At 42.9% G+C, this 22,277-nt stretch overlaps 1 protein-coding gene across 4 annotated transcripts in view; it reads left to right on the top strand.

The window, feature by feature from the left end:
- The window catches only part of KIF24 (kinesin family member 24), a 38,352-nt gene that overhangs the window by 9,180 nt on the left and 6,895 nt on the right, over positions 1 to 22,277 (top strand). For 3 of the 4 annotated variants that reach the window (XM_054054069.1, XM_054054070.1, XM_009557826.2), the window contains 9 exons: positions 1,750 to 1,939; positions 4,369 to 4,466; positions 7,104 to 7,319; positions 9,423 to 9,510; positions 11,461 to 11,582; positions 13,135 to 13,240; positions 16,170 to 16,241; positions 16,958 to 17,067; positions 17,973 to 20,387. In XM_054054069.1, coding sequence (XP_053910044.1) covers positions 1,750 to 1,939; positions 4,369 to 4,466; positions 7,104 to 7,319; positions 9,423 to 9,510; positions 11,461 to 11,582; positions 13,135 to 13,240; positions 16,170 to 16,241; positions 16,958 to 17,067; positions 17,973 to 20,387 — 3,417 coding nt within the window. The remainder of the gene's footprint in view (positions 1 to 1,749; positions 1,940 to 4,368; positions 4,467 to 7,103; positions 7,320 to 9,422; positions 9,511 to 11,460; positions 11,583 to 13,134; positions 13,241 to 16,169; positions 16,242 to 16,957; positions 17,068 to 17,972; positions 20,388 to 22,277) is intronic. The other variant, XM_054054072.1, reaches the window with a different exon arrangement.

A 22,277-nucleotide genomic window follows, 5' to 3' on the forward strand; every position in this document is an offset into this window, starting at 1 on the left:
CCTAATATGTCACCTTGTAATTTGACCACCACAAAGGTTAATCTAGTCTCAATTTTGAGAAACACTGGAAAACACTGGCATGATTTCAGATGGATTTTCAGATATGACAGTTGCCCAAAGCAAACAGCTTGATTCTGACAGTAGCAGACAGGGCATAGTGATTCTTCTGACCTATTGTCTAATCAGGTTTCTAATAATATTTGTCAAGATTTTTGTGGTTTTTGGTAATGAAAGAATATATTCTGTTATAAAGTAAAATTTCCATTTAAGAAAGGTAACAGAAAATCTAAACTTCACATTCAGCATTTAGAATTAAGATGCATTCTGTTCCCATACAAAATACATATAACTAAGTGTGCCTCTGTACTTGAAAGAATTTATGCTTTTTCTCTCATAAACAGAGCCTCCAAGTCTTCTGTTTTTTCCTTCTCCAAACCTTGCAATCACTCTTCGCTCCCTCAACCTCTTGGAGCACAACTGGCTCTTCTGTAGGTCACAAATCCAGCCTCTGACTAGAGAATTAAACTTGAAAGCCTCTGATCATTTGTTGGAGAACATTTGGTGTCTAGTGATATCCATGAGCTCACAGTAGCTTATGGAGCATCTTATTTCAAGTATCACTGCCTTTCTTTTCAGGGGAAAGAATTTTCCATCTAAATGCAGGGCCTGATCCTGGTCTGCATGGGAAAGCAGTACTAAAATTAAAGGGAATCCAGTTACAAGTAAAAATTACTCATAATTGCAGCTGTAATGAGATATTGAGTAACTTGTGGGTTTGATTTTAATTTACTGGACAACTGCTATGTGTTAACTTTCAGTTGCTGCATTGAGAGATTTTGGAAGGGCATTTGGACAGCATGGCAGAAATGCTACTTTTGTGCAAGTAGGGGCTTTGATGAAAATTATTTGTTTCTCGCAAATCCAGGCATTCAAATCCAGGCTGAAAATCATTACTCATCTGGATGAAGGGAGTTTGAAAAAGGGAAGAATGGAATGAATATATTTTTGGTTGAATTCAAGCATATTCTGTATGCTAAATCACAAAATGCTTTACATAGCAGGTTAATCAATGAAACACAAAATTACCTCATGTTTCTGAGGTGTCTGGAAGGGAACTAAGCAGACTTGCCAAAACATAAGAGCACAGCTTTGCCTGTGGCCTGAAACCACGTAATTTTTATTAAAAATGCTGAAGGGGAGACAGTGCTGAGATCAATATCTCAAACTTTCTTTGAGCTGAACAGGAACATGTTGATGCTGTCCTCTCTTCCCCTGTTTGAGTTGTTTACTTGTAACCTGTTTGACAGCCTATTATAGGAAGAATTAAATTCAGCATCAGACGAAAAGCAACTAAATATTATAACCTCTCCTTTTCAAGATCTTTTTATCTGTACATTATTATATGACTAATCAGGACTGCGAATAACTTCAGCAAGATTAAATTTCATTAAGTTAGCTTGCATAGCTACAATCACATGTTTGTGGACTACTGAAAATATGCCAGTCCAGCAACAAATACAGGAATGTAGCTGCATAAACAGCTTCTTTTAACAGAAGTGCACAAAAGGCATCAGTCTATTTAGCAAAAACCAGCAGAAACTTCACTGTATACATGAGGCACGTTTGGGGTTTTTTTTGATCAGCCATTATAGGCAAACATTTATCTGATAAAGCTAACAAATTTATGAACATTCTGGGTTCTGTAGTAACTTGATTTTACGATGTAAACCTGCGCTGTTGTTGTTATAGGTCCAGTGCTTCTGAGAAAGATACTCCATGGACAGAGAGTGAGAAAATCAGAGTGTGTGTCCGAAAACGTCCTCTAGGCCAGAGAGAGGAGCGACGTGGGGAGGTTAATATCATCACAGTGAAAGACAAAGAAACCCTACTTCTCCACGAGAAGAAGGAGGCCGTTGATCTTACCCAATATATTTTACAGGTAGCGTGCTCCACTTGCATGTTATGTTTGTGGGCCAGTCACTTGCATGGATGGCATAAAGCAAATAACGTCTTGAATTTCCATGAGTGGAAACAAAGGGCTGTCTGGCACTGAAATAGGTGGTGGGCTTTTCTGAGAGCTCAGTGTAACTATATTTGAATTGCTTCTGACTTACACCAGCCTGTGGCGGAAAACCTGAGCTCAGAATTTTAAGCCTTGAAAGCATTTCTCTTATAGCTTTCTTTGCACCTGGCAAAATAAAACCCTCTGTTACACTCTCTTACTGCAGAATTGCTTGCTGCAGGGTCTCTTGATAGCTTTCCAGGTACTTCAGTGAGGAGTTCCCTTCTCACTATTTCAGCACTGTAGGTCTGTTTCAGTGAATCAGATATACCCTTATCCCCTTCCTTCCTTTGTTCTAGAATACTTCTGAAAATTAAGTTCTCTTTTATTCCTTGTTTCTTAATCTCAAATACCTTATGCTGTCATAGTTAACATTCTGACTTTTGACTGACGGCACCAGGAACAGAACTGGTTTCTAGAGAGGAGCAAGCCATTCTCACTCTACTGTGAGTTATTTTTGTAGTCTGGGTCCTAGGAACAACTGTTGGGAGCATCCAGTAAAAATTTAGTTTGCAGCTTTCTTGGGCTCTCTTCATTTACCACCTTTTACAATGTGACACATGCAGCAATGCTACCCCACTCCCTCCGTCTGACTAACTATATTTGACATTTATGTGTTTCTTATCACCTTAGTAGCTCAGTGGTGACGTAACAGCTAATTAATTTCTTTATGTCAGTATACATGAACAAAATTGTGCTATCAATCAACATAGTCCAAGTAAAAGTATGCTTTGGCAGAGGACATTCCTGTTCTTATAGGACCCAGGAGAACTTCCCTCCTTACAGGTCTGACCACTCACTGCCTTCATCTCTGATTCCTATAGAAAAGAAAGGAAGGGATGCAGAGCAGGTTGAGAGAGGTGATTCTCCCTGTCTATTCCACTCTTGTGAGAGCCCACCTGGAGTACTGTGTCCAGTTTTGAAATCCCCAACATAAGACGGGTATAGAACTGTTGCAACAGGTCCACAGGAGGGCCACAAAGATGATCTGGAGCACCTCTGCTATGAGGACAGGCTGAGACTGTTGGGCTTGTTCAGCCTGGAGAAGTGAAGGCCTTCTTGAAGACCTTTTAGCAGCCTTCCAGTACCTGAAGAGGGCCTACAAGAAAGCTGGGGAGGAACTTTCACAAGGGCGTGGCGTGGTAGGATGAGGGGAAATAGCTTTACATAGGCAGAGGGAAGGTTTAGATTAGACATTGGGAAGAAATTCTTTACAATGATAGTGCTGAGGCGCTGGCCCAGGTTGCCCAGGGAAGCTGTGGCTGCCCCATCCCTGGAGGTGTTCAAGGCCAGGTTGGATGGGGCCTTGGGCAGCCTGGGCTGGTGGGAGGTGTCCCTGCCCATGGTGGGGTGTTGGAATGGGAGATGATCTTTAAGGTCCCTTTGAAGTCAAACCATTCTGTGTTTCTTTGATTCATCTGGGATGTGGTGGGGCACATTCCAGCTCCATAACTGGGGGACCCACACTGCAGGCCCATCACAAATCTAGCCTGTGAGCTGGGCATAGCTGCTGACACTCACTGGTTTAATCTGTCTGTGCAGTAGCATGATTTATTTGTGCATCATTGAAATTATTCTTGGTCTTAGAGATTTACCACCTTAACTTACACCGTAGTCAATTTATTAAGAGTGCAGCTTTAGATACCAGTCTGTGGAGGCTCTGTAGAAAATGTGATGTTTGTTACTGCCCCTCCAAACACTGTTCTTAACCAAGAAGGAGCCCATAATGAACATGTTGCAGTGTTTCCAGAGACCCTGCTGGTTTGGGTCAGATCTGGGGTGTGGGAAGTTTTGGGGTTTCTTTCCCCCTTCTGAGATAATATGATCCAGCTTTGCTTGAGAATAGTCTCTCCTCTCTGGCACAAAAAGTTTTTAAGTCTTCAGAACAGAGATAATGACTTACAGCTGAAGACTAAATTTGCAAGAGTCAAGAGTTGACTCTGAGTTCTTTTCACTGTTACAGTCTTACTGCACATCTGTAGGCTGATTAATTTTAAGAATAGGTTTTCTTTAATTAGCATTTTTTTCCCCTGTCAGAAGGCTGTAGTTTGTTCTGCTGCTGAATGATGGGAAATTGAGACATGTTTGCTTCCCTTTATTTTTCCCACCCTGTCTCTTGATTTAGTCATCATGACGTCTTCCTGTGTATGTCATGCTGCATGATAAATGTGCTAGATTGCTTTGTGCCTGATGCAAACCCATGTAAAGTTGACTGAAAGACTTCTGTCATTTAACTTTACCTTTGAATGGGGTGAAGGGGAAATGAAACATTTTCATTTTCATGTAAAGATGTATTTATTTTTCAGCATGTTTTTTATTTTGACGAAGTCTTTGGGGAGTCCTGTACCAATCAGGATGTGTATATGAAGACCGCTCATCCTCTCATTCAGCATGTTTTTAACGGGTAGGGCATCCATGCTTACATTTGTTATTTTTTGCCTTGTTTTAAAATTTCATTTACTGCTTTTATTTTTCGTCACACTTTTCATCTTTTGAAAAATACATTCATTTCACCTTTGCCCCATACCTTCTCCTTTTTAGAATGCCTTTGATTGCAATTTTGCAAAATAAATCAGGGGAAACTCTCTTTTTATTTGGTGAGAGATCTAAATTGCAGAGGAAGTTAAAATTGGATCTCAGGTGTGACAAAGAGACGCTATGGCCGGCCTGGAATGAAAAAATGTGTGCCAGGGTTTCTAAAGTTTAATCTCCACTCTAAGAAAGGCTTCTGTGTGGTGTGGCAAACTCACCTGTAAAGGAAAAACATTATCTCCTTCAGGAAACTGCCTTGAGATATTTTTGCATGGATTTGTGCAGTTCACAAGGCAATAGAAAGTATTAGAAGTTATAAGAAATTGTATCAAACAGCGTGGCCAGCCATATGAGGGAAGTGGTTGTGCCCCTGTACTCAGCACAAGGTGAGGCCACAAGGCCACACCTTGAATCCTGTGTTCAGTTTTGGGCCCCTCATTACAACAAAGACATTGAGGGGCTGGAGCATGTCCCGAAAAGGGCAACAAAGCTGGTGAAGGGGCTGGAGAACAAGTGTTATGAGGAGCAGCTGAGGGAACTCGGGTTGTATAGCCTGGAGAAAAGGAGGCTGAGGAGAGACCTTGTCGCTGTCTGCAACTCCCTAAGAGGAGGGGGTGCCAGTCCCTTCACCTTAGTGTTAGGCAATAGGACAAGAGGAAATGCCCACAAGTTGTGCCAAGGGAGGTTCAGGTTGGACATCAGGAATAATTTCTTCACCAAAAGCGTTGTCGGGCACTGGAACAGCTTCCCCGGGGAGTGGAGTCACCATCCCTGGAGGGATTTAAAAGGCAGGTACAGTGCTCAGGGATATGGTTTAGTAGCAGACAGGTATGGTTGGACTCGATGATCTCAAAGGTCTTTTCCAACCAAATGATTCTATGATTAATAACCTTGGGATTTTTTTTTTTTATTGATCTGTCTTTGCTTAGAGGCTGAGTCATAATTACATACCTCCTGATAAATGGGAAAGTGATAGGAGCTTTACCTAATTGATCTTATTTTCCGGCAAAGTAACAACCTTGAATATAATTACGTTTTTGAGTAGTGAAAGAAAGGATTATGCATCCATGCTGAAAATTAACACAGTGGAGCATTCTGTAACTGAAAAATCTCTTCAGATATGATCAGCAGAGACAATGAGTGTCATGCAGCTGAGAAAAAGAAAGTGAAAAAGGAGGATGAGGCTTATAGCTTGCTGTATAATAAGCACTAAAGGCACAATTCACATTACAGCTAATCTGGTAGTGTCACAGAAGAGATGCCACTGTTTTTTCTCAGCTTTCCTTAACTTTTATGTCCCTCTTGCTGCATTGATCTAATCATACACGATGCTGAACTAATTCTGCAGTCTAATCTGGCAAGTTGTTCACTGTGCTTTCTGCAGCCGTACATATTTACCTATTTCTCTGCCTGGATACTGAGACAGCTAACAAGTCCTTTTTTTCATTTTAGAAGGCAATATATGATTTCTTTTTTTTTTTTTTTTTTTTGGCTATTTCAATGCCCTGAATCTGTTCACTTCCTACTCACGCGTTCAGTGCTTGTATAAGAGCAAGGATGGGGAAGAAGCAGGCATGCAATATCAACTTAGATGGGCTTGAAGGGCAGTGTAGCCATATCCTTAGATCTCCCTGGCATTTTGTGTGCATTCCTATTCTAATCCTAAGGTGATATGATGACAAAACTGGAACAATCTGGAATGAGATGAGAATCTGATTTCACTGGCTGGAGTGAGTGAACCAAGCAGTCTCTGCCACTGAAAGGGGATGATCCTTTTCCTTGCCCCTGCCTAGACATATTCCCATAGGTTACATGAAGCCAGTTTGGGCATATTTTGTGATCCCCTGTGAGGTACATTGATTCACTGAAACAGCAGAAAAATAGATTTAAAAAAAAAGTGGAAAGTTTTCTTCTGTTTCAGTAAAGTCAAACATCAGAGCTGGCACAGGCAGGCATAGGTTGCACAGCTGAGACCAGAGGAAAGGGAGAGCAAGACCTTCCCCTAGGCAACAGCAACTCCATAGATTGACTTAGCTTCCTGCAGCCTGACAGAAGTATCCTCACTCAGTAAATTATCCCGGGGTGTTCCTTTTCGTCAAGTACTATCTATGCTAACACAGAACCTGGCTTATGGCTGGTTTGCATCTCCTGTCACAGTAGTTTTTCTCTGTGATTTATAATCAGTAGGATTCCCATTCATAATGCTATGGTACTTCTGCAGCATCTGAACAGCCAGAAGAATAATAGTGAATTCTTAGTTTCCTTACATACATTTTTGGCATCTGGAAGAAAGGAAGAGAGCCAGTGCTCTGTGACACACCAGACTTCCATAACACATGGCTGGGAAGCACATGGCTGGGAAAGACTTTTAAGTGTTTTGCTGTTTCCCAGATGGGAAACCAAACCTTGTTGCTAAGAGGCCACCATAGAGAGATGTCAACATTGCAGAATCTTTTTTAATAAGTATGAGTAAATCAGGTGTGACACTAAAAATATGTTATCTTCACAGAGGCAATGCAACCTGTTTTGCATACGGGCAGACTGGTGCTGGGAAGACTTACACTATGATAGGTACTCAGCGGAACCCAGGACTCTACGCCTTGGCTGCAAAGGACATCTTTAGTCACCTGGAAGCATCACAGTCAAGGAAAGATCTCCTTGTTTTGATCAGTTTTTATGAGATCTACTGTGGACAGCTTTATGACCTGCTAAATGGAAGGAAAAGGTATTTAAGTAAAAATAAGTTTTTCTATAAACCTATGGTTATGAATCTGTTGGTTACTGTTTATAAATCTTTTACTATTCATAAATCAGTTACTATTTAGTGCAGTTACATTTAATGTATTGCCATTTATTGTAAATGTTATTTATCCAATTAGGGTTGTTCCTAGGAACTACTTAAAGAGGCAGATATGACACTGAATACTGTGGCATTGATAGAGGCTCCTGGCTTTTACTCTTTTGGGGGCAAGGGAACAGGAAGCATAAGGACCTGTGGTTGAGATAAGAGCTTATGATGTTTACACTATAGTAGCAGAATATCCATAGGCAGAGCAAGAACCTTCCTGTGGCCAGAATTCTTACGCCAACCATCATGGAGTCCCTGTCTTTCCCTGTTCCAGCATAACCTCTGGCTGCCCCTCCTGCAGTGCCAGGGGGGCTGTGGCTCTTGCCACTCCAGTCTCTGAAAATCCTGTTGATCTCCCAGTTGCTGTGCTTGACACTGCAGAGTCTGCTCACCTTCTCCCTGAGAGCCTTTACCTGGCACACCAGTGACTCAACTGCAGCAAGCCTCTGCAGGTCATGCTGCCATCACCCTCAGTAGTACCACCTCATCACCAGACTTGTTTGGGTGGATGTATGCTCCTAGAGGGGAAAACTGGGACAACTTGGGACACACTGTGGTGTGAACTCTTTAAATAAAATCACAGTCCGTTGAGATCTCAGCAGTGAAATCTTTTCAAAGTCATCTTGAAGGAACATTACCTGTCAGCTGGAGGCTTTCAGCAGCCTTGAGAGCACTGTCTTTAGGGCATACTGGAGAGCTCAACAGGGAGGCTTTCTGCCTGGAGAAGCGGCATCTGTTCACAAAGGAAGCATCTATTTCTGTACAGGTGTGTTCCCTTTCTTCAAAAAAGTCTTTTAAGGAGCAGGTAGTGTAATCTGCTATGTAAGGAGATGATTTACTAAGGACAGTAGAGTGTCCTTATATACTCTGCATGTCCATTAGCTAGTGAAGGAGAAGATTAAACTTCCTCCTGCGTACATCATGTCTGTATTCTCCATGTATAATATAGCACTTCTGTGTGATCCATGGCAGACATGCTCTGAAAACTGACTGCATGGCTGCTTTAAATCAAGTGCAAAAAACTTGAACAGAGCATAACTTACAGTCTGAACTTCCCAGAGAAGCCTGAGATGCAGTTTAAAGGCAGACAGAAACTTGAAAATGTAAACATGGTAATTTCCTTCCCTGCTTTATTATATTCCTGCAGTGGCAGAAATGCAGTGCTCATGTCCAGAAGGTCTCGCAGGCCAGAAGGCCGACTGTATCCTGGGCTGCATCAAAGGAAGTGTGGCCAGCAGAGTGAGAGAGGTGATTCTGCCCTCTACTCTGCTCTCATAAAACCTCACCTGGAGTATTGTGTTCAGTTTTGGAATTTCCAACATAAGAAGGATACGGAACTGTTGGAATGGGTACAGAGGAGGGCTACAAAGATGATCAGAGGGCTGGAGCACCTCTGCTGTGAGGACAGGCTGAGAGAGCTGGGGTTCAGCCTGGAGAAGAGAAGGCTCCAAGGAGACTATATAGTGCCTTTCCAGTATCTGAAGGGAGCCTTCAAGAAAGCTGGGGAGAGACTTTTTACAAGGGCCTGTAGTAACTGGATGAGGGGGAATGACTTTAAGTTGGAAAGGGGAAGACTGAGATCAGACATTAGGAAGAAATTCTCCACGATGAGGGTGGTGAGGCACTGGCCCAGGTTTCCCAAGGAAGTTGTAACTGCCCCCTGCCTGGCAGTCTTCAAAGCCATGTTGGAGGGGGCCTTGAGCAGCCTGGTCTGGTGTCCCTGCCCATGGCAGGGGAGTGGAACTAGATGATCTTTAAGGCCCTTTCCAAGACAAACAATTTTATCATTGTATGTCTCTTGTAGTGAAATGTGAGTGGTACCTGTACCTCTTCAGCTCTGAAAATGGATGAACAACCGTGGTGCCTCTGCCCTGTCAGTAGTGTTGATTGCTTTTTCACAGTGCCATGGCACTGACACCTGTTTTCATGGCAGTTATTTGAGATTTCAGAACTCTTGTTTCTGCACTGTTTCATTTTCAGACTTTTTGCAAGAGAAGATAGCAAGCATATTGTTCAGATTGTTGGACTGCGGGAGGTTCAGGTGGACTCTGTCGATCTGCTTTTGGAGGTAACTCTATGTTTGCAATTCTTTTGTCTTCTGCAGCCTGACTTGTGAGACATGTCATTTTCAGAGACTGTGATTTGTTGTGTAGTACCCCTGTATGTTCCTGCTTAAGGCTCTGAAACTGGCAAACCCAGCAGAGCACTGAGCAGCACTATTAAAAAGTGCCTTTGTTCAGTATGGTGCTTGGGTCCCTGTGACTTGTGTTAGTAACATGCAAGCTGCTGATTTACAGCTGTTGCTTCTGCTGCCACTCCTTATGGAAAGATCTTTGCCAAGAAATAGACTGCTGTCACTATTCCAGAAATTAAACAGAGCCCCAGCAAGGCAACTTGACAGCTGGATAAGTATTTTCTCTCACTGTGGTTTCTTTGGCTTCTTTGAACTTAAAAGTTCTATTTTAAAGATGCATGGGTGTGAGACAAAAGATACAAATTCGATAATGAATAGAACTAGAAATTAGAAAATACCTAAAATAGAGATATTGATCTGGATTGGGATCAAGATTACAATGGGTGATAACAACCAAGCAAAATTAGGATCTTTAAGTGGTGGCTGACATTCAATACAAGCAAGAGTTCAGTCTTCCTTCCTTGCCTGGCTGAGCCCTAAAAGGCCACTGACAAATTTTCTGCATTGCCATGCAGCAAGTTTGTTAAATCTGCTTTCTATTTATCCTTAGTTTGCATAGTTTAATTCCTTTCTCTCTGAGGAAGTGTGAATTACAATTGCCTGACAGTGTATTTGACTCATTAAAATTAGCATAGTGTTGCACACTTAGATTCCATTTGTTCTTCTTCCCAATAACTTCAAGCTTTGGGACATGCTGGTGTTGCTTCTGAGAATTAGAGTGTAAATTTGCTATATGGTTGATTAACACATTCCAGTATATTATCACATTCCAAACACAGAGGAGCTATTAAATGACTTTATTCCCACTGGTACCTCAGCAAAAAAAAATAGTTTTATATGGTCAGCATATTTATATGGTGACTTTTGGACACAGAAATGTCACTGGCTGACTCAGACCTTCTGAATAGTCCACAATGGATATATGGGAAGAGTCTTGAATGCCTCTCTGGTTATTCACCATTCATTGATGGTGGCTTTGGTTCAGAAATTATCTGCATTTAGCACTAATATAATGCTTGGGAGTTGAAGCAGTTGTTTGCAATGCTGGTTGAGAAGTGGCCACTGAAAGGCATGAATAATGCACATCTGTCAACTGATGAAGTATTGGGGTTTTTTTTTTTGATAATATTTTAGTGGGTTCTTGCAACCAGAAACAAAATTAATGACTGTTTAATGAATGACCTGCTGCAGTTGCTGCCAGACATTCTGCAGTAGTCCTTAAGAGTTTTCAAGAGGACTATCCAGGTTTATATCTTGAAGGAGTCATTGTCCTTCTGCTTCAACTCTCTTCCTTGTTTTCTTACTTTATTGTTGCATTGAGTATAATTTTCTTGTAACTTTGTTCCTTACTCTGGTATAATGTCTTTTTGTTACAGAAATAAGGCTTTGGCATTTTGTATTTTGTGGTTTACTTTCTGGGTAACAGTACCTATCTGTTACACAAGAAAGTGAACTTTTGAAAGAACACAACAAATAATCAATCTCATGAGTTCCTTACATTACGTCTACAGTCTGACTTTCTTTCATGACTGCCGTACTTCTGGTTTTAATTTTATAGTTGGCATATTTTGTTAATCCCAGTGAGTTTCTTTCCTACAGCGTCTCTCTAATCTCCGTAGTGTCACTGCAAGCAAGTCCATACACAAAGTTCTGAAAGAAACATTGGAAGGGATCCAGTCTAAGTTAACACCTGCCTTGCACTGAATTTTAAGGCTGTAATGAACCATTCTGCCTAATGTTTCCTCATCTTTGGAGGATAAGATCTCTTCCTAAGAGATTGTTTTATTTACAGTTTGCTTGGATTTTGTCCCCCTTATTTTGCAGGTGATTTTGAAGGGGGGAAAAGAACGTAGTACAGGAGCTACTGGAGTCAACTCAGATTCCTCTCGATCTCATGCTATCATCCAAATCCAAATTAAAGACACAGCCAACAGGACATTTGGAAGGTAAGACTAGAAGTGGGAGGGCTCAGGGCTGATGAGGAAGTCAAGCCCCGGGGACAACCGGGAGGGGGAGGTGTTGAGTTAGTGGGCAACTGGGAGTTAAATCAGCAGATAGGGTTCAAAAGGCCTTTGAGAAGTCTCCCAGTCCTTTCTCTGTGCCCAAGGAGAGCACTTAAGCCACATCTTTGTCAACCTTGTTTGTAAAAATTTTGAGTGAAGGAGTCTGCCAATTAAATCCATCCCTTTTCAGTCTTCAGTGTTTAAAAAACTTTTCCTGCCTGCAGTTCATCTGGCTACAGGTGGATGCCTGCAATGGACATATCCATGTGTGAGCTCATCACTTTTGAAGTCAGTAGGAAATAACAGTCATTTCTGGGACCCAATTCATGCCATCCTGCAGAGTCACCTAAATTAGGTCAAATGGGTTTGCCCTGCAAAGCTCCTCTGCCCTGTAATTGACTACAAAGGAGCCTGGGATGACTGGCTGAGGTGTCACCTGAACCTCGCTGGAAATTTGACGCTGATGCTATCTGCAGCAAACAAAAAGAGCAGTTTGCTTCTTCTTATAGCAGCCATTTCACTTATTTGAAGACTGTACTTGTGCCGGTTTTCAGTAATTTTTTCTGCAGAGTAAACACCCCCAAAAAATAGGTCTGAAGAAAGACGTCAAGGTCTGGTACTGCTAAGTGTCAAAAAAACCCTATACTGACACACCCTTTCCACAACTACCTTGCAGTCTTAACTTCCCAGGATATTATTTTAAATGCAAGGCAAAATGGAAGAACCACAAATAGGGGAGAGAGGAAAAGGCAGAACAGCCACACTTAGAAATAGAAGTGTGTGTGGTTATGTAGGTGTGGGGGGTGCGCCATGTTTTTGTTACTGAAAGTGAGGTGGAGATGGAGTGGGGAAAGGATCCCAAGATATGCCTATTAGAGGGTTCTGGTCTATTCAAGGAAAAAAAAAAGGTCAAAGACAAAGATACAGCCAGCAGTCAGTACTGCAGCTGGCACTCAGAGCTAGAGAACATGTGAGGGAGGAATGGAGTTTTGTGGGAAAAAAGGGACAAGCAACATTGACAGCTCAGTCTAATACATACCATACTGGAGAGTTCTGTTCATTTTGCCCTGAATTCCCACTGGACAGGACAGATATCTGTTTTAGCTGAAAAGAGAACCAGTAAATTTACAATTTATTTAACAGGATTCTTAGGAAGCTACAATCTTAATTATCTGGAGAGACAAATGAGTTGTGTTTTAAGCAACTTATCCATTAAACTGTGGAGCATTCTCCTCACATGCAATTGTACTTTCTGTTACAATTGTGTTAGTGCCAGGATGCTCTAACACTGCTCCTGCTGCTATGCTTATTTTGGTACCTCAGATATTACCACTGGGTACTTCTCTTTGTTCGAATGTAGTTGTTTCTTTCTTCTGATGTCATGCATTGCAGCCCTCTGGTTTAAAAAAAATTAAAAAAAAAAAAATAAAGAAAAAGGAAAAAGAGCAAAAAGAGTAAAAAGCCCCTAAGATAAATGCAACTTTGTCTTTTCTAGGATGTCATTCATTGACTTGGCTGGCAGTGAAAGAGCAGCTGATGCCAGAGACTCGAATCGGCAAACAAAAATGGAAGGAGCAGAAATAAACCAAAGTCTTTTAGCAGTAAGCCACTTGCATGTCTGGGGAAGGTTTTGTATTTAATTCTTATATGTAATTTTAGGATAAAAATGAACTACGGAGTAGCATATGTATCTGTTACATGGAGGGGAAAATATAACCAAAGTACTAAGCGTGCCTGGTTTAATTTGTCTCATGCCTGAAAGACAATTTAAGAGGGAAAAGATTTTGTGACAGAAAAAAAAATCTTTGTAATCCATTCTCACAGCCAGCCAGGTAAACACAGCACGGAGAATGTCAGGTACAGTACAATAAGTGACCATATTTTATATGGAAAGTTTTGTCCCTTTCACTTGCGGACAGTATTGGCTTGGGATTGCCATGTTTCTTTCATAAAAGGACATCTGTTCCTGCTGGTTATTTTCATCACTTGAACGCAGACTTCTCTTACAAATCGGGAGTAAAGGAATGCATACTCAAGAGCATAGTAACTATAGCAGTTTATACGTGGAAAGGAAGAAACAGGAATAAATGGAGCCTTAAGGCAAACTGTCTTTTGTTAGTGTACACAGTTACATAAAGAGAGACAAGGAGCAGGGAAATGGCATCTAAGATAAAGCAGAAGTGCTTCTAAGTATAAACTGTGCAGAAGGCTTTGCACCTCCTTTAATTCAACTGAACAAAGCTCACTGATGACCAAGGGCTCCTCTAAGTGAGACAGAAGGTGATAAGCAATCAGTGAGCATGAGTCAACAGGCAGGCGTTAGTGCACATGGCCTTACTTTTTTGAGAATGGAGAATGTTCTTTCGCACAAAAGCTTTCCTGCTGTGGAACATGAGCATTCATGCTGGGAGACAGTCTGTAAACTGAACACGTTTCTGTACTATGTTCTTTCTTGAGTACTTGATGGTGAATAACTGAGTGGCACAGAGAGTCAGGACCTGAACAGAAAGAATTCCTGAGAAGTGAGGTGTAATGTAGGCTCATGAAACTTTTTCAAAAGGAACTTCAAAATCAGGGTGTGTATATTTTTGGTGTTGTGGGAAGCTGAGTAAATACCCAGGCAGTAGTGACTGAATGAACTACGAAAGGCATCTTTAGCTCAGTCTGCGTGACCTGAAGCCTGTAAAACCTAATGCTGCCCTCAGTGATCATAAGGCTCTCTTCAGGCTAAAAACATGTGAAGTTTTAAATTTGCTGCTGATTTGAATATTCATGTTGATTTCAAGTAGAAGATATGCAGATACTGCAATTATGAGAAGCAGAATAAAAGAATAGTTTGATCTTTTACTTGTTAGAGGTGTCATTTTTAATAAAATGCAAGGTGACAAATAGTCATTTTAAGTGGGTGTCTGTAGAATGTAGTAAGGCTTTAAATAAAGAAAAGACTGCTTCATGCTAGATTCACCATGACAATACTGTAATCTGCTCAATTTTCCTTTAATATTTGGTCTAATGACTTGTCTCATGGCTGTACAGTTCATTTCTGCCAGTTTTAGAGAACATCCAGGCTTGATGTGGAATGTGAGGCTATTATGCTTATTCCAATGGAAACAGGGGGAAAAAAATGCATATATTTGAGTTTGGACATAACATCTTTTAGCAGACTTCTGGTACCTGAAAGGCGTCTACAAGAAAGCTGGGGAAGCAGTTTTACAAGGCCATGCAGTAATAGATGAGGGGGGAGTGGCTTTAAGTTGGAGGGGGAAGATTTATATTAGACTTTAGGAAGAAATTCTTCATGATGGGGTGCTGAGGCACTGGCACAGGTTGCCCGGGGAAGCTGTGGCTGCCCCATGCCTGGAAGTGTTCAAGGCCAGGTTGGATGAGTCCTTGGGCAGCCTGATCTAGTGTGATGTCCCTGCCCATGGCAGGGAGCTGGAACTGGATGGGCTTTGAGGTCCCTTCCAACCCAAACCATTCTGTGATCTTTTTCCAAGGCTGGTAATAAATCAAGGAATGTTCCTTCAAGACTACAGGCTACCTCTGTTGGTGGTTATTAACAGTAAGAAGGTCTAATGCGCTCTGTGAAAGGCTATCCACTCATATCCTTTTAGTTTTAATGGGAGCTCTGCAGCTGTGTGTCTGCTCCCTGAAGAGTCTGTTTCATTCTCAGCTCCTCACGTGTAATTCTTATTAGCCTGTCAAAGGTCACAGTGGCATGTTCTTTTAGACCGTCAGGCTTTATCTGTGCTATCTTCTGAGTGTGGGCTGGAACTCAGGTCCTCTCACAGCTAATTGCTTGGTGCTTGGGCATGCTCTCCCCTTTGAGTTTGGCACGTTGCACTAGCATGGAGAGGAGATGGCTTGAGATCAGCTGCCCTCTAACACCTCACAGTGTACCCACACACTGATGGGACATCTGGACTGCAGGTCCTAGTCAATATGGGGAGGAACATGCACTTTATGGCTCGCTCTGTCTCTGACTAACATACGCAAATATTGCCAGAGTGGCAGAAGAAATTGGCCAAAGTGTTAGGTTTTTTTTCAGAAGGGAAGAGCTTCTTTTAGAAGAAAGAACTTTTATAAGAGATGGGCCTCAGGAAGCTTTGTTCTCAGGGTGTTAGGTGAACCTGGGGTACACCTGCTCTGCAAGCTGACAGTCTGATGTGCACCTCACCTGCTTCAAATTTGTTAGCTGTGGTGCAGGCAGTGGCTGGGCCACAGCTTTGTGCTAAGCATGTGTGTATTTACCCAGTTTCCTCGGATTTGTACAGAGACAGGCAGTGCCAGCTGTGCTCTGTGCTGCAGCTTTGCTTTCTCTGAAAAAAAACTGCTGCTGGTAGCTGAGCTCAGTGAAACTGAGCATTTGTGGCTTCAGCAGCAGCAAACTCTGCTTGTGAGGAAGATCACATAGGAGTTGAAGGTGCTTGCAGGAAATGGGACATTCGTGGATTAGCTTTGATACAATTCAGTTCCTCGCCATGTTTGGCTGATGTGTTTTTTCCCCTGTTTCTTTTTCCCTTTTGGTAGCTAAAGGAATGCATTCGAGCACTGGATCAGGAACACGCGCATACTCCTTTCCGGCAAAGTAAATTGACTCAGGTAAAATAAGCAAAAAGGCAGCAGTGGAGATTGCCCTGATGAAGACGAAATAAGAAAAATAATAATTAAAAATGGGCGTAATTTGATAACTGGTACTTGAGTCTTGAAGAAAAGAGAAATGCATAACTATTGCAAACATTAATTTTAAGGATAATCATAGAATTAAGGCAAACTGCCAGTTCCCCCAGTCAGTCCTGGGGACTGGCATGTTAAAAACCAAATAAACTAAAATCTAAACCCAAACAAAAAGCCCAAGTGCTACCTTCCAGACTCATTCCCATCCATCTCCACCTGCTCTGCAACCAGTCTTCTGTGCAGTAACAGTCCTGGGAGATTCCATCAACATATCCTCACTCCAGTAGTAACATACGCTTTATTCCTCAAAACGTATGGGCACTATTGTGACACCTGGTGCAAGGGCTTGTTTAGAGTCCTGTTGAACACTTGTATTGATTGTAAGTGAAGAATTGCAAGAAAAATTGAGACAAGAGAACTACATTTAAAGGAGACAGTAACTTTGCATCACCTTACTCAGGTTTAAACTGCCTCTGTACACATTGCCAATTCACAGTGAATTCAAGGTGACAACCTAACTTTTCATAAGTTCTGAGATGATTAAATCACTTTCCCTCATATTTTATGAAATATGTAAAAATGTGTAAAAGAAACACAAGCACCTCTTTGTTAAGAATCTTGGTTTTCCCTTCAATCCCTAGGTGCTGAAGGATTCTTTCATTGGCAATTCCAAGACGTGTATGATAGCCAACGTATCGCCCAGCCACATAGCTACAGAGCACACCCTGAACACGTTACGATATGCTGACAGGTAGGTGATGAAGCTCAGTCTTGCAAAGGTGAAAAACACAAAGAAAATAATTAATGTATTATGTTTATAGTATATTTCATTTTGGTTGCATTGGAAATGCTGATTTAGGCAAGAAATGCAATTTTCAGAATGCAAATATAATCCTTACCTGTTCCAACTCTTCTATTTGGCATTGAAATTCCTGGGTCTTGTAAATCCTTTCTGATGACAGCTGAAAATATCACTTTGCTTTCTGTACTGCAGGATTAGTAACATCAACAATCAAAAGGTCTGTTTTAGTCCTGTATTTCTGCCTAGAATGTGTGCAAGCCCATCACCCTCCCTGCACAGGAGGAGGTAAATCACAGGCTGTGCTGGGCTTAGAGGACAAGGGGTGCTTGAGGGGAAGAAGAATAAAAGGAACAGTGAAGGGAATGGGGTGATACCAGCTAAGCAGCTTTTTCCCAGTTGCATTGATGAGTCTGATCCAGGAGCACTATAGGTGATATGTACATACATCACCTGAGCTAATTATCCCCACTGCAACTACTCTGAAAGCTGTAGTTTGTGTCTTGTGGGAGAGTATGCTGTGGGGGGTCCCAGCTTGTCTTGAGCTGGCTTTGTCCTGGTGCATTATAAAGTGTGGAAATGCAACTCCCTTCCACTGAAACGGAGCCCATCTTTGCTCATGAGACCTGTTAGGCACTGTTCAAGGCAGCATTCAAAATACTGCCATAGACCTTTTCCAAAGCTCAGGCATTTTGTCAGAATTGTTGTGATCCCTGCATGGGTCATTGATGGTTAAAACAGACATCGTGGCATTGAAGTCAGTGTATAGCCTTAATATGTGAAAGAATTAGTCTGTTCTGAAGACACTGTTATTTACCTGAAATCATGAAAACTTCTAAGGCCAGCCTCATTTGCAGGGTCAAAGAGCTGAAGAAAGGGATCAAATGTTCCACCCCTGTCACAAACAGGCATCGGACAACTGGAACTGCATCTCCAAAATGTATCCAAAACTCTCCCTCTTTGCCACCTGGGGAAAAGAGCTCACTGAAGAAAGTGAAGCTAGGCCTCCAGCATCCCTCAAATGCTACAAAAACAAAGGCATGTCCTGCAGCACCCATGCCCCCAAGTGTCCCTTTTACCTCTACCCCAAGGGGAATCAGCAAAGGACATGCCTACAAGGGAAATCCCAGCGCATCGTGGTTCCACCACGCTAGCCCAGTGAAGGGAGCCCTACGGATAGCACAGGCCCTGAAGAAGAAAAGTGGTGATCTGTCCCCCCACTCTGAAAAGAACCCCACTGCGAAGGATATAATTAAAAATGCAGAAACCACAGAGAATGTCCAGAGGGAGAAGTATTTGCAAGACAGGGCACCTCCCCAATGCCTCAAAGTCCAGACAGTGCAACCTGTACAGAAACAGCTTGTTTCCAGAGACAATTTTTCCTTCAGAGATGGCAGTCTGCCTTCTGACGGCAGAGAGGAATGGGGAAACACCTTTGCTAAACAGTGTGTTGAAACCTGGAGAAATCTGCCTCTGTTTCAGAAGGAAAGGGAAGAACATTTACGTCTTTATCACCAGCAGTTTCAGCAGCCACCTATTCTACTGAAATTGAACTATCAACCTCTTGAGAGGTTTTTAGCACAATACAAGCCCCAGGAGAATCAAGTAAAGCAAGAGCTGAGCCTTCCTCCCACAGAAGGGCGGAGCAAAGAGGGGATGCAGCTGGAAGAGCTGGATGACAGTGATTTCAGTGAAGATTCTTTCTCACCTGTCTGTAGTGAAAAGAGCGTGAAAAAAAGAAATGCCAACAAATGCAGTCAACATTCTTTTTTCCTTCACCAAAAAGAACAAGGAACTGAGGAAGAGCAAAAAGGCCAAAACCGACAAGATTTATTTTTTAAATATTCACTGCCCATGCGAGAACATGAGCTGGATGGCAGCTGGGATTGTAGCGAGGGCAGCGGAAAGGCAGAGGAATCTGTTAAAAATGCAAGCTGCACCAAAACTCCATCAGGCTGGAGCTACGACTTAGCCATTGAGTCCTCTCCAAGCAATACTGCAGAAAAGCCTTCCTGCCTGCAAGAAGATCCTGCTTGTAACTGGCAAAATGACAAAGGTGTCCTAGCTGATCACAAACAGTACAAATACAAACACGGGTGTCTCGTTTACTCCAGTGAAGTCACCTTAACTCCAGAAAAGGGTGCTTCAAACTCATGTGTTTGTCCTGTATCAAAACTGGGAACTGTGGAGTGCAATGAGATTGACCTCCAGCATGAAGAGAAGGAAGAATCCACTGCAGATGGAGAAGCTGCCCTTGCAGGAGATGTGAAGTGGAAAACTCAAAAAAATGGAGTTACCCATGCTGGGTCTTCCAGTTGTTCCTCAGAATTCACTTCTGAGCAAACGACCACTTTCACAGTATCCCTTCCTGACTACAAGGAAACAACTGATACAGATCAAGTGTTTTCTAACCAAGAGGAGTCCCCCCATATGAAGCAGGTGTCAGAGAGGAACATGCCTCTCTCCCAGAGCAAGTCCGAGGAAGAGGCCTGGCAGTGTATGAGAAGCAGAGCTCTGACGGATAGCATGCTGGAAGTGGGGAAGCAAATGCGTTGTGGTGGAAGACACTGCGCCCTGCGGCATTCCCCACAAACACGGGACGAGTGGGCTTCACCCACGGGCTGTGATGTGAAGGCACGCTGCTGCCTTCTGGACTCACAGTCACCGCAGCAAGGAATTACTCACTGTTTATTTGGTGGATGTGACCTGACAGAAACATCCACAGGCTCCGAGGGAGGGACAGAGGGTGGTTTGTCCCTCATTAACTCAGTGTGCAGAGAATACTCGGATGGCAGTCAGTGTGATGCCAATGTTAAAGATAACACGGGTAATTCAGGAAAGCCTAACTCAAATCAAGGACCTGGTGTTGAGCCCGTGGCTCAGGAAATAAATGCCAGTACACCTGGAAAGAGCTGTTTTTCAGGTGCATCAAGTTTTCTCAGTGTGGAGCATACAGATTACAGAGTCCAGTCTCCACCTCAAGACAGCAGCCAGCTGTTGCAGCCCAAGTCAGGACTCAAGAGCGAGGACTTCAGTCATGCTGAAGACCCAGACAAGTCATCATTCAGCAATGAGGAAACAGGGTTGCTAAAAAACAAGCTAATGCAGAACATTCTTACACAAGAGACTTTTGCTGCAGATTCAGTATTTGCCACCAAAGAGAAGAAGCCATTAGCAAATGCAAAGAGCCCCTCAGGCATGTTCAGAAGCAGCTCTCCAAGTGCTACATCAGAGATGGGAAAATGGCAGAGGGAAGCCCTAGAAAAGGCACAGTAAGTCTCTCTCATTGCTGAAGTTTGTCATGGAGCTTAGAAATTCTAGGCATGTGGTACACTTGCCTTTATTTGAATATCGTACTCATATGTACTTAAAGAAACAATGGGAAATCAGTCTATGAAATAATCATTTAATAAGATTAATGATAGGTTATAGTCATCTTAGAAGATGATCAGAGGGCTAGAGCATCTCTGCTATGAGGACAGGCTGAGAGAGTTAGGCTTGTTCAGCCTGGAGAAGAGAAGGCTTCAAGGATAGCTTATAGCGACCTTCTAGTACCTGAAAGGGCTGCTGGGGGAGGTAAGGAAAGCTGGGGAAGGACTTTCTACAAGAGCGTGGAATGATAGGACAAGGGGGAATGGCTTTAAACTGGAAAGGGGAAGATTTAGATTAGACATTGGTAGAAATTCTTCACGATAACAGTGTTAAGGCACTGTCCCAGGTTGCCCAGGGAAGCTGTGGCTGCCCCATCCCCAGGCGTGTTCAAGACCAGGTTGGATGGGGCCTTGGGCAGCCTGATCTGGTGGGAGGTGTCCCTGCCCATGTCAAGGGAGTTGGAATGGGGTGATCTTTAAGGTCTTTTCCAACAAAAAACATTCTATGATTCTATATGATTGCATTTTATTTAGTGATATTTTTAAATCTTTCAGAAAGCTGGTTATTCTGTTAGAGCTTCCTGTGATAATGCTTGAGGAATTAATGTTATAATTCAAACTGCAGTTCTCAGTAACTAATTGGCTTCCTGTAAGCTGTAAAGTACCTAAAATATATCAAAACCTCCCACCAAGAATAAGGTGATAGCTTATGGGAAGATAAACAGCTGGAGCGGCTGGGCAGCCATGGAGGGTGTGGATGTAAACTTCAAACTGTAAACTATGAGCTGCACCTGTCAGCTCCCAGGTATTAGGCTGCATTCATGTGACTGGGAATATGCTGTTGTGCAGGGAAACCTGCTCAGAGGAGCGAACAGCAGCACTGCTTTACCGCTCTGCCCCCTTTTCACTAAAATTACTTACAGCCTTTTGGCTGCAAGCCATTTCGCCAACACTAAGATGATTTTTTTGCAGTTAGATTTCCCTGTGGTAACAAGCAGGAGATGCCCCTGTGCTGACAAGGAGGCTGTAGTCATTGAATCATAGAAGGGAAGGGACCCACAAGGATCATCAAGTCCAACTCCTGTGCCTGCAAAGGACACCCCAAAAATTACAGTATGTGTTTCAGGGCGTTGTCCAAATGCTTCTGGAATATTGTCAGGTTTGGCACCATGACCGCTTCCCTGGGGAGCTGTTCCAGTGCTCCACAACCCTCTGGGTGAAGAAGCTTCTCCTAATATCTAACCTAACCCTCCCTTGGCCCATCTTCCGACCATTCCCTCAGGTCCTATCATTGCTCTCTAGAGAGAAGAGATCAGTACCTCCTTCTCCCCTTGTGAGGAAGCTGTAAAGCACAATGAGGTCTCCCCTCAGTTACCTCTTCCTCAGGCTGACCAAACCAAGTGTCTGCAGCTGCTTCTCACACAGCTTCCCCTTTAAACCCCTCACCAACTTTGTGCCTCTTGTCCGGACACTCTCCAGTAGTTTTACACCTTTTTTATCCTGTGGTGCCCAAAACTGCAACCAGTACTTAAGGTGGGGCTGCACCAGTGCAGAGTAGAGCGGGACAGTCCACTCCCTCGGCCGGCTGGCAATGCCGTGCTGGATGCCCCCCAGAACACGGTTGTCCCTCTTGGCTGCCAGGACGCTACTGTCTCATGTTCAACTTGCCATCTACCAGAACCCCCAGATCCCTTTCCATAAGGCTGCTCTCCAGCCTCCCGCTCCCATCTCCGAGCAATCCTCAGTCAAGGCTGTTTGCAACCCCACACCAGCACAGCCCGCTCCTCCTCA

This window comes from Cuculus canorus, chromosome Z, assembly GCF_017976375.1.
Source record: "Cuculus canorus isolate bCucCan1 chromosome Z, bCucCan1.pri, whole genome shotgun sequence".
Classification (NCBI taxonomy): domain Eukaryota; kingdom Metazoa; phylum Chordata; class Aves; order Cuculiformes; family Cuculidae; genus Cuculus; species Cuculus canorus.